Source organism: Corvus kubaryi, unplaced genomic scaffold (assembly GCF_017639235.1).
Source record: "Corvus kubaryi isolate FWS band 111438036 unplaced genomic scaffold, C.kubaryi_AGA036_p1.0 37361, whole genome shotgun sequence".
Taxonomy (NCBI): domain Eukaryota; kingdom Metazoa; phylum Chordata; class Aves; order Passeriformes; family Corvidae; genus Corvus; species Corvus kubaryi.
In genome coordinates, this window is record NW_024581118.1 from 4,700,250 (window position 1) to 4,712,808 (window position 12,559).

The 12,559-nt window shown below is 41.7% G+C and overlaps 1 protein-coding gene across 10 annotated transcripts in view; it reads left to right on the forward strand.

Annotated features, from left to right (window-relative positions):
• CEP350 (centrosomal protein 350) overlaps positions 1-12,559 on the forward strand; it is a 72,718-nt gene that overhangs the window by 53,531 nt on the left and 6,628 nt on the right. For all 10 annotated transcript variants that reach the window (XM_042033931.1, XM_042033927.1, XM_042033935.1 and 7 more), the window contains 7 exons: positions 1,853-2,013; positions 2,607-2,746; positions 3,584-3,666; positions 4,291-6,347; positions 6,650-7,051; positions 7,133-7,279; positions 8,454-8,576. In XM_042033931.1, the coding sequence (XP_041889865.1) occupies positions 1,853-2,013; positions 2,607-2,746; positions 3,584-3,666; positions 4,291-6,347; positions 6,650-7,051; positions 7,133-7,279; positions 8,454-8,576 (3,113 nt within the window). The remainder of the gene's footprint in view (positions 1-1,852; positions 2,014-2,606; positions 2,747-3,583; positions 3,667-4,290; positions 6,348-6,649; positions 7,052-7,132; positions 7,280-8,453; positions 8,577-12,559) is intronic.

The following is a 12,559-nucleotide window of genomic DNA, read 5'->3' on the forward strand; positions in this document are numbered from 1 at the left end:
AAAAAGAATTAAAAGGGTTCTCTTGTGTGTACTGGCTGTTGTTTGTGATGGTTGGTAACTTACTGTGAGAAACACCTAGGTATTTGCACTGAGTAATTTGTGTTGCGATTCTGTCTTGAGAGCAGGTTTCCAACCCAGTGAAGCTTTCAGCACCTTGATAAAGTTATTTTCAAGCTCTGACACAGCAGTCATATAAGGAAGCCATTATGAAATGTAGAGCAGGCAACAGTGATCATGAAAATAAACTTGTGCAAAATAAAACATTGACAGGCTTTGATTTCAGATTCTAAAGAAAGGTGTGAGAGGTGGGAAGTCAATCAGGATGGTGCTGCTTTCACAATAAATCATTCCATTGTAAAGAGACAAATGTTCTAGCCTGCTGAGTAGCAATGAAGTCATTGCCCTGTCAGTCTGATGCATGCATAGACAAGATCGTCAAAGATGAAAGCATGTGCAGATCTTTCCCTTATGAGCTGATCAAGAAATGCTGTAATTACATAGTGGTCACTTACTGTTAGGGAGGAGCTGTTAATTACAGTGGCATCGCAAAGTGCTCCTGATTAGCAAGTGAGGTTCCATTCTTTTGGGGTTTTTTTTTGGTTTTTTTTTTTAATTCTTTAAATGGTTAGCAACAGTTGTTAATGCAAAAAGAATACAGTAGTTTGATTGCATTTACTGGCTGTTGTTAAGGATGGAATCCTTCATTATGGTGGTTTGTTATGTTCAGAAATGAGATGGATTAGGGAAACGTCCAGCTCTTCCTGCTAGCTGACCAAAGGATATCGGTAACTGGCTTTCTAAGCTATTAAGTAAAGCAACTGGCATTTATGAGCATCCAGAAAACGTTACAGGTGGTACTGAGCATTAGTAAAACAAACCAGCCAAAATCCTCCTCTAAGGAACTACAAGAGGAAAGGGCACATCAGCTCAGGGAGAAGCTCCAGTAAGGCTATGTCAGGTAAATACTTTGAAGAGTTTTTGATAGTTGATTGTGTAGCACCAATCTGGGATAAGGATCTTGTTTTGCACTGTGTTGGTATACATTTAAAACAAGAAACAAGTGGACATAGGTGGGTGGGAGAAAACAGCTGATGAGAGACTGAGGTGGTCTCTCTCTAGAGTCTGAGAGACTAAGAGGAAATAAGGAAAGTAGAAGTAGGTAGAAGAAAGTAGGAAATAGAAATACAGTAGAAATAAGAAAATCAGCAGAGTTATTGGTAGAATAGGGTTATTATGCAGGGACTAGATCTGAGTATCTGGGGACAGTGACAATCTCTGTGTTGTTCAGATTGACTTCCTGTCCAGCTGTTGGCCAGTCAGCTCTATGTTTCATAGATGTATTTAGTCTAGGTGACAGAAAATCTGTATGGGCCAGAAACTTCTACTTGGTGACATTCTCATCACTGACGTGTAGTCTGTAACTTGGAACTCAATATTCTTATTGTAAGCCTGTGTTTCAGATATATTTTTGGTGTGCAGCTTTGAGTTGCATTTTTAAATACGTCAGAAAATTAATTTCTGCAATACCCAACATGACAAGCAGCTAATGATGAAGAGCATAAATATGTGTGGTTGGTGTGAATAAGCTTGGTAACGAGTTACTGTGTGTATCAGAGCCAATCTCCTGTAAATTAAGTAAGATGCAACACCTTTTTATATCTTACACACATAGTAGTGTTTAGAATCTGAAATCCCACTTTGAGTCTTACTGTGTTAAATAACATGTTGACATTAAGTTCTTTGACATTTTTCTTGGACTGTATTTTGTAATTACTGAATGACTGTTCATTGCTCTGCTTAGAATTGTTTTGTGAGGGGCAAGTTTGTAAAGACTAAAACTAAACTTTTTCAGAAACCACCTCTGATCAAAGTGACATCGAAGGACGCATCAGGGCCCTGAAGGATGAGCTACGGAAAAGGAAATCTGTGGTTTACCAGCTGAAAAAGGAGCAGAAAAAGAGACAGAAGGAGAGACTGAAGGCCCAGGAAGCCAGTTTGATCAAACAGCTGGAGGTTAGGAACAGTATAAAGAAGGGCAAACTAACAGATTGTTGGCCTTGGATAAATCTTTATAGTATGGATGTTTTTGGCGGAATATTGTATCAACAGCTGTGAAAGACACATTGTTGTGACAGAAGTGTGACTATTATAGAGAATCACAGAATGGTTTGGGTTGGAAAGGACCTTGAAAATCCTCTCATTCCAACCCCCTTTCCATGAGCAGGGACACCTTCCATTAGACCAGGTTGCTCAAAGCCCCATCCAACCTGGCTGTTCAACCGTTTCCAATCATGAGCCAGAGCCTTGAGGCAAAAATGCCATTCCCTTTTAAAATGTCTATCTGTAATGGGTTACTGGCAGTGTTCCAGGGGTTATGTATGTTTATGCACATTAGTATCCTAGCTGGGATTAAAGATTAGTGCTCATGTAATTTGTTTTTGGAAGTATTGAAATTTCTAGGATTTGCAGCTGTAGACCTTGGGAAAGTTAAATAGATTGGTTTGCAGAGAAACCAAGTGTATTCTTTATTCACTTAAGAGGTTTTGATCGTTGAATTGTAGTTGTGGTTTGGTGTATTAACAGCTGGCATTGTTTTCCATATGCAGTCGTATGATGAGTTTATCAAGAAGACTGAAGCAGAGTTGAGCCGAGATCTGGAGGCATCACCAACAGCCAAACCTCAGATTAAAACTCCATCCTCAGCTGCTGCTGAAAAACCTAAGATCAAGGCACCACCACTCCATAGGTAACTGGGATTTCTCCTTCTTCTTTTTGAGATTATTCTAGAACTGTAGTGATAGCTGTTTTAGCCAAAACCATGGATGCAAGGAAAGCTGGTAGCTGCTCTGCCTTAAAGCACTAGACAGTGGCAGTATCCTATTGACCTCTTTGCTGCTCTCACCAGACCCAAAACAGATAAGGTTTACTGTGTCTGTAATCATATGCTCCTCACTTTTGTCCTGCCCAGCCTTTCAGGCTCTATTTTCAAGGTTTTTTAATGATTTTTTTAAAATAATTTTCTGTTGTGCAAGAATTCTGCCAAATGCTTTGGATGGATTATCAGCCTTGAAGGCTTTTTTTTTTATATTTTGGTCACTCATTATGTCCACTGCACTGTCTGAGGCAAACCACTCATCTTTGCAACTTAAATCTGCTTTCGATCTTAGATTTTAAAGGGTAGAGAATTAAACTGATTTTGCACTTCCCACTGTATTTTTAAGTGTTTCTTTTTCTCCAGTAGATGGTGCAATTTTAGTGCATTCAAATTTAAAAAGCCACGGAAACAACCCAACTTTTTTTTCGTCTTTGTTTTTCCTTTTCTTGAAATAGATAAAGTTTGATTAGTCTTTTAAAAAAATCACTTTCCAGGACTCTCCAGACTCTCCTCTCTGTCCCCATTCTTATTTTCTAAGGTCACAGTATGTTGACAAAGCAAACTACTTACATTATAATTACAATGCCACATTGGTGTGGTGTTATAATTATACATGCTTGTATTTCCATTTTTATCTATTAAAAACAACCCAAACAAACAACACCCTGGTGTAACTGTAATTCATGCAATTTGATTTTTCCAATTCAGGCCTGAGACAGCTAAAAACTGGAAATCACTGACTGAATCAGAGAGATCCAGAGCATCTTTGGAATCCATTTCAGAACATGCAGGTATGTAACTGGACAAATCCATACTGCAGATTAAGATCTTGAAGACTGACTGTTTTACAATTCTTTAACCTTTTCCATCTTGATTCACTAAGAGGTTTTAAGAGAGGATGCAGACTTCGTAAAACCATAGTGATGGAGCTGTATTTTTTGCAGTTTTATATAGCAGGAGTCAGCTTTTGCAGAATACCCTGTGTATTCAGTATTTAGTTTACTATTTCTGAGGTTTACATGAAACCGTAATTAAGTGACAACCTTTTTACTTTCTTTTGTTTCTTGTTCCTTTACCACTGAGTTCAGATACTTTTCACTGTTTTGCTGTCGGTGATTATCTCTTCATTATCTGCCATTCAAATCTTTGTTGTTACTGTGGCTTGCAAACAAGTAACTGAGTCCTTACCTTGGGATACTGGTTAAAGGAACAGAAGCAGAAAGAAAGCCTGGAACCTGAATGGAAGTTGCTCATGTCCATGGGACAGCCAGAAGTATGTGTTTCCAAGGCACCAGTTTGTTTCTTCGTTTAACATAGAAACCTTGATATTAATTTAGCTGCCTGTGATTGCAGTTTGCAATAAAACAATGTGGGTTATACCATCTGCTGAAATTCACTTTTTATTTTCCTTCAAGATGCTGTGTCGTCAAGAACTGAGAGATCTGTGTCTGTGCACACCAAGAAGGTGCCTGTGACAGCTGTTCATGCAGGAGAACCTTCTGGAACAGCTTCCTTGGGTTTAGTGTTACCAAAGAGTTCCAGAGCAGAATCTGGTGGTTCCTCAGACAGTGTCCCCTCTCCAGCTCTTCTCAAAGACATGAAAGACATTAGCAGGATATCCCTTGAGTCAGTGAACAAAGTGGTAAATGCATCCAGTGTTGGTCCTACCATTAGTCATAAATCTGAGATTACAGAAGACCTGGAATACATAAAGTCAGAGGAATATGAGAGTGGAGGTTCTTATGTTAAGCCTTTGGAGAGTTCTGACGTCTTGCTGACATTAGATAAAGGACAGGAGAGTCCACTGGCTCTCTGCTCTGAAAACAAACACTCTCCAAAGGAACTGTTTGATGTGGCTGTGGAAAGTCTTCAGGATACAGAAGAAATCTTAGAACAGAGACGGTCAGATAAAGATGCCATAGGTGGCCCAAGCGTAGAGGAGGCTTCTCACAAACTCAGCAAGTCTGCAGAGGAAAAAGGTGATCTGCTTTCAGAACAGCTCTTTAGTCAAAAAGAGCCATCGTACCTTGAGGACTTTGAAGGATCCTCTTCGAGAAAACAAGCTTCAGCTGAAGAAATGCTGCCTGAGGAGCGCTACAAAGATGACTTTGAAGGATCCCTGCTCTCAGCTAATGGGGAGTCCCTGAGGGAGCAGTCCCAGCACAGCCAGGCCAGCCGAAGCAGATCCACCAGCCTGGGCAGCGATGGTGAAATCAGTGAGTGCCTCAGTGACAGGTCTCTCTCGGGCAGCATGCACTCAGAGAGGCTGCTGGAACTCAAGTCCCCAACAGAACTTATGAAAAATACTGAACGCAGAGGTGCGGAGCGAGAACAGGCTCCTGCTTGCTCACCACTGTGGGCCTCAGCTTCAATCCCAGAAGAAACAGATAGTTTGTCCAATTTCAACATTGGAGATAGAGTACTTGTGAGTAAAGTCCAGCCTGGAACACTGCGGTTCAAAGGGCTGACTAAATTTGCCAAAGGGTTTTGGGCTGGTGTGGAATTGGATAAACCTGAAGGGAATAATAATGGAACTTATGATGATATTAAATATTTTGATTGCAGAGAAAAGCATGGTATTTTTGCTCCTCCTCAAAAAATCTCTCACATTACAGAAATTATTGATAGCCATTTAGACACAAATAAGGATGATGAAGACTCATTCTTTGATGATAGACTGGAGAAACAACACAAAGCTGAGCAGAAAGATAGAGAAAGCTCCAAACCGGGCAAAGAAGCTGAAAGCCAGAGCAGAAACGCAACAGAGAATTATTCCCAGGACAAAGCTCCTGTGGACACAGCTGTCTCAGAAGCCTCAGCTGAGGAAAGGGTTGATGAGGAGTTGTCATCTAAAGCAAACAGCATAAAGGAAATTTCTGTAGCTACTGGTTCACTTGCCCAAGAACAGTCAGTGGTGGATTACCTGAAGGATGCTGTAAAAGAGGAGGCCAGCCACACTCCTCTCAGTTCTAGTGTTGTGGATGAGATTTCTACTGTTCAGTTGGATGACATGTCAGATTTCCTTTCTGAAAAACTGGAGAGGCAGAAGACACTGGGAGAAGAATGTGCTGAAAGGTTAGATGATCTCTCTCCTGGTGTTGTGGAGAAGCCTGCAACTCCACTGCTGGATTTGCTGACAAAAGAAAAGAACCAGTTAGAAGCCCAGCTCAGCCTGCCTCTTAGAGAGCAAGAAAAGTCAAAAGACCAACTGGAAAAGGTCAGTTTGCTGACAGACAGTCTACTTAGAGATTTTGTGAAAGACACAGTCAATCAGCTACAGCAAATAAAGAAGATCAAGAATGAGAAAATCCAGCTCAGCAACCAGGAGCTCTGTGATGCGAAGGAGGAAGCCAGTACCCCACCCCAGCAGGCTGAAAAACAGATTCCAGACGGACTGAATAACTTCTTCCTAAGTTCTGATTTGGAAGATGACAGAGAAGAGCTTTCCTCTCCAGACATGTGTCCCAGACCAGTGAGTAGCAGACATGTTGCACTGATTTTAAGAGATTGTAACTTGCTTGTGCCTTTGACTGGGGATGATTGAATCAGAGGAATGTGTTGTGGCACCAGTTTTTCTCCCAAGTTCTGTTGGATGATGTGGAGATTACCTGTATGTTCTGTATGTGTCTCATGTGTTTTTATGTATCCCACTGCATGGCTTGTTTTGGTAGCTGTTTATTGCCAGCTACCTCAGTAAAGCATTTAAAAATGTAAGCTGAGTAGGCCACGGTGTGACATCACTTTCACATTTACTCTGTGGCTCTTAATTCACAGGAGAGTCCAGTGTTTGGTGCCAGTGGCCAGGAAGAGCTTGCCAAGAGACTGGCAGAGCTGGAGCTCAACCGGGAGTTCCTGAGTGTGCTGGGAGATGATCAAGACTGGTTTGATGAGGACTATGGCCTGAGCTCCCGTAAGCTGCAGCAGAAGCAGGCTGAGGAGCCGGCAGTGCTGCCCCAGGCAGAGCCGCAGAAAGTGCCGCCAAAGCCGAGCGAGGAGCCCCTGGCAGTGCCTCACACTGCGGTGGAGGTGGAAGGAATGGTGCACGCAGCAGCCGAGGAACTCTGGAAACTGAAAGAGCTGGGTCACGATCTTCAAAGCTGCAGCCTTAAAACAGATCTTAGTGGCACCCTCCAAGAGCAGGACACAGACACCATAAACAAGCAGGTTTATAGAAAGGTACAGTCTTCAGACATTTTGGTCTTGCCCTTTGAAAGTTTATCATGGACACAAGAAGCCGTAACTTCTTCCTTTTTTCAGGTGGTGTTTGACTTAACAAGAGAGATATTTGGGGAAATCTTTGCTGAGGATCCTAATCTGAATCAGCCCATCTGGATGAAACCATGTAGGATCGCATCTGCTTATTTTCGCCGAGTCAAAGATCCAAACGATCTGGATGAAATCAAGGTAGGAAGAAATCGTGGTTGTGCAGGGAAAGTGAGATGAAAAACACTGAACTGGCATTTACCTGAGTGTTAGAAGATCATAAGAGGTGTATCCAGCAAGAGATGAGTTGAGTAGAGAAAGGAGATAACAAACCTGAAAGGAAATATGTCAAAATGGTCCCTTTTTACTGAACAGATTGGCCTCCCTGTCCTTAGGGCTGCTGCTGGTTGTTTTTAAACCTCAGTCCTCTGTGCAGAACTGCCAGGATGACCTTGATCTTATAAAATTGCTATGCTGACAGGCTGCTGCTTTAGCAGCTTTCTGTGGAACTCTGTATGGCTAAACTGGAATGGATCCAATGGTAGGGTTGGGCCAAATGGGATGAACTAGATTCTTCACTCAGACACACACACCTGTGCCAGCCTGAGGACAGCAGGAATTGCCCAGAGGAACCCAAAATTTGACTAGTGAGGGCATTGTTGTGTTTGACAAGCCAGAGGAGGCCTCCATGTTACTGGTGGTAGCGCTCAAGGAAGGACAGAACCCCAGAGCCTGGGGGACAAAGTAGAGCCTGACTGGACCTGGGTTAAACCTGCAGGGCTGGACATTGGGAAAAAAAATCTGTCTCCCTTAAAGCCTTCCACAAAGAGCCTTCCATATGGCTCATCAGGACACAAACAAAGACTTCCACCTGCACTGTTTCTTCTGAAATTGAGGGGGTTGACTAAATTTTGGTTAACCTGCTGAAGATACAATGCGTTAACTGTCCAGAAAAGCAAAGAAAGAAAGAAAGAATACCTAAATCACTCTGTTAGTTGAGAAGACTTCTGAAAGCGTGTGGCTGGGGACAGCAGGGGCACAGGACAAGGACACCAAATTCCCACCCTGCTTTTCTTCAATATTTTCCCATAAAATGAATTGTCAGAATCCTCTGTTTGTGTACTGCTGAAAGTTTCTGTTCTCAAGGTTGCTACGGCAGTGGGGTTCTTGTTTTTTCCCCCCACTTCTGGGTTTAATAATTGTCCTGCCTTGTGTAAAGCTGCTTGAGAGACTTTCAGTGTACTTCTGCTGCATACGCTGTATGTCTCCGAGCTAAACTGTGAATTCTATAGTGGGACATTTTAGGGGAGCTGCTTTGTGCAAACCTGTAATTTCTTAGCTCAAATGTGATAAATCTCACGTTACTGTTCTGTAGAACTTCATTGCAGCTGAAGTACTGAAGTTGTTTAGCCTGAGGAAAGAGCCTAATCACAAAACAGACTGGCAGAAGATGATGAAATTTGGGCGGAAGAAACGAGACCGAGTGGATCACATACTGGTAAGTGGATGAAAATAAGCAATCGTGTGAGATCCTGTCCACCAGACTGAAGTATGGCATGTGGGTGTATTTTCAGTATTCAGTCACGCTTTTTAAAGAGTACAAAGTGTGCATGAGGTGTTATAGAAGGTTTAATTTGAGAGAGCACTCTATTGACAAGAACAGAAGTCCAGTGCCAGTGAGGGAAGGTGACTTGAGTTAATTCTGCCTACTAGTTTAACTGGAGTATGAATTTGCTCACTCCCAAAAAGTTGAAAGCATAAATTTTTAGAAGGAAATGCTCCAATATTTGACGGTGAGTAAACTTTTTCTTTGAGAAGGGAATATGTTTTTCCTCTTACTTTAATTTAAAATGTTTTTATTTTGAAGTAATATTATTTGTTTTGAGATGGTGATACGGAGAGTGTAGTTAAACTAGTGAATGCAGCTGCCACTGGGGCAGAGACAGTTCAGTGTTAAAACTGCCTAAGATGGAGCATGCTGTGTATAGGTTTTGAAAGTTATTTTGTTGGCTTGTATTGCCAGGATGATTAATATCTTTATTGGCTATAATGATAGTGAAGGTTCTGCTTGGGAATATGAGTCATCATTAACACTGTGCTTCACTTGATAACACCTGGAATTGATTCCACACAACAAGCACATAGAAGTAATTTGGAGTCATGGGTCATGTGGTCTTTTAATTGCCCGTCACTGGAGGGTTTCCAACACAGGGGTTTAATTGTATGTAAATAGAATATCTATTTATCTATTTATAGGTTCCAATACATCCTGATACACTTGATTCTGGGATATAGAGGTTGTTAAAGCATGCACAAAAAAGTTCTATGTTTAGATCCCTAAGGGAACCAATATTACAGCTATTATGCATGTGTACCAACTTCCTTTTTTTTTTGCAGCATAGCTAGAAAGAAAGATTCCTGACTGGAAAAATTTATTGTAGTTGAAGGCATCCAAAGTGCTTCAGGTGAAGTTTGAAGTTCAGACAGCCCAGTCTGTGATTTACATGCAGACCCAGACATCAAAGATTAATGGAGCTCTGACAAGTTTGTCTTAATAAATAATGTGTTTAATTTTATTTTGTTCTCACAAGAATATGGTAATAAAACTTCAGCTGAGGACTGTGAACTCTGTGAAGGTTGTAGCATGCCATGCTTTAGGAATAAGGCACTCTCAGGGGCATTGCTTACCAACTTAAACTGCAATGTGAGGCACTATCATCACATGTGGGGAACTTCTAACTGGACACCTAAGGGGATGATGTTCAGTTTCTCTTGCCTTATTTAATTAAAATCTCTATGAAACATGAAGTACCTGGACAGGTTTCTCTGTCTCTAGTCAGACCCAGCTTAGGGTCATGAGTTCTGTGGTAACAGATCCAAGGCCAGAAGTGGATATACAGGCGCAAGACCTGCTGCCTATCCCCAGCAGCTCATGGGGTAGCCCTAAACTGCAAGGCCAGTTGTAGGATTCTCCACATTTTGTTGAAAGTGTATTGAAGTACTACAAGAGAGCAATTTCCTGAAAGGGAAAATGATAACTGGTTTTGTAGGTTTAGGTGCTGTAGAATCCTCTTTGAAAATCACAATTCAAAATACTTAGTTCCAGCTTTTGTGAAGATGTAGCCAGTGTACACCACTGCAATGAGTAGGGGATGTCATGTGAATACATACATGAGCTGATTGATTCTCCACATTCTTTTGATACTTGTAAAGACAATGACTGGGAAAAGTAAACATGATCTTTTTAAAGCAGAGATGAACATTCTTAGGCTTCTGTTATTTGCATTTAAACTTAGAGAACAGTGTCTTCCCAGTTTCTTTATTTCTGTTTTAAGTCAAATTAACCTTCAAATGAAAACATCCCTTCACAGTTTTCTGTTGAGACAGCTATGTATTTTAGTGATTTTGAGAGGACTGAACACACCTGACTGTCCAATACTGTCTGACCCAGGAGCTGGGCATGACTTTTTTTTCTTATGTAGGCACAGAAACAAATGCCAGTCTATTTTACTGAACTTATTCTCTCCCTGATTATGCCTGGATGTGTCATTCTGGGTTTATCATATTAAACCCAATTCCCACTGGGAGGGGCATCCCTGTGGGGAAGGGGCACAGCAGGAGAAGCAGCCTGTGCTGCACTGGTGATCTCTGTGACACTGGGACCTGTGGGTTGGCTGTCACACCTGCTGGGAACTAAGGGGAGAACAGGATGGATTAATCCTTTGCCTCCTTGCTTTGCCTTGAGCTTTGCTGCTTCCTCCAATTGCTGCATCTTTAGTTGCATTTTCACTTTGATCTGTGCTTTCCCAGCATTGACACCAGTGTGGTGAGTCATGTTTTAGTGCCAGTGACAAAAGAACATCTTCCTTTTCTCCTTTTTGCAGTACTCATTTTGTCTTTGATCAGGCATCTCTGTCCTCAGAAAGCATTTGTGTTGGGGTTCTTCCGGGATCTCTCTGATCTGCTGGATATTTGCTCCAGTTACTAACATTTACAGCAAATCTTGGCTTTCAGTAAACAAGTACAGGAGATTCACATTTATGAAAAGCTGCTTTGTTTAAAATCAAGTTAAATGAATGTCTAGGTGTTTGCTTTCTTCCCCTCTTGTCCCTTCGTGTTGTTCCTTTATCACATGTGTGCTGTCTGTGCTTTTTGGAGACTGTCAAATGTGTGTTTCCATACATCAGGGCTTCCAGCATCTTCCAAAGCCTTGAAGTACAGCAAGAACCCTCATATCTCCTTGTTTAAGTTCAAGTGCTGACAATAGGTTGTTTCCACTCCTTTTTTTTTTCCACTTGAGTCTTCATCCAAAACTCCCTGTGCTGATCTGTTTGCATGGGGTTAGAACAAACTCTGCCATTGTTTTCCCTCCTAGTCCCCCTTCCCTTTTATCTGGAGCTTGAGAAAGCAGAGCTCACATGATACTGCCAAACCTATGTGTTTGGATTTCACACCTGAGGAGCCTGCCAGCAGAGTGCTGAAAAGTGCTTGATCTTCTGACCTGTTGACTTAACAGCCAGAATGTTTCTCTCCATGCAGAAACTCTGCAACAAAGCAGGGCTGTTCCCACCAAGCTGGCTTAATTGAAAAGCTCAAGGTGCCACTGCTGCAGCGCCCCAGATCTAAGCCCAAGGGGAGTGCACAGTAAGAAGAGACTCAGAGTGTGCTTGCATGCTAAGTTGTGTCTTAAGGTTTCCAGGCCCTCTGAGAGCAAAGGGCTGTGAGAATGCACCTGCCCACCTTCCTCCTGCTGGCGTTCTTCCTAGACACTACTTTATATCTGGATGCTTATTCTTTTCAGACTCCCAAATAGTCTACTGACTGCTTAAATGTAGTTTATTTTAGAGATATTAATGGTTTTCAACAGGAATCTCCAGAAATCAAAACATGCTAACTCACTCTCTAAAGTTCCTTCTGATTATATTCCTTTATGTGGTGCTTTTTTAGATACTTGGACATTTACTAGATGGCCAGCCAGATCATGTGACCATGTTACCTCCTGATTTTTCTTTTGTGTGCATGCCCCCCTTCTTTACAAGTTTTTTTTTTAATAAAAAGTGTGCATACAAAAAAAAAAAAGGCACACAGAAAAGAATACCGCACAGCCTTCTGCAGTGCATCACTATTTATCTTCTCCTGTAGGATGAGATTCAGTTTCATTAAAACTGTCATTTTCCTGACTTTACCCAAATGCAGTTTCTTTCTGGTATAGAGATCTTGCTTCCTGGTATCAAATATGTGAAGTTTTACTTTTGTCATGAGAAAGTTTGGAGTTCTGTAGACAAGGCAAAGCCCATTTCCATGCAAGCCATGAGAGTTGTCAAATGTTAAAGAAACTGTCTCAATTGCTTAGGGGCAGTTCATGGTAGCACAACAAATGGATCGAACCTTTCCCAGACAAAGGAGTCGCAACTGCCTTGGCTCAGATGGTGCAGCCAGGGCTGCAAAGCAGCACGGCCTTTTCCACACGTGTTCTGAATA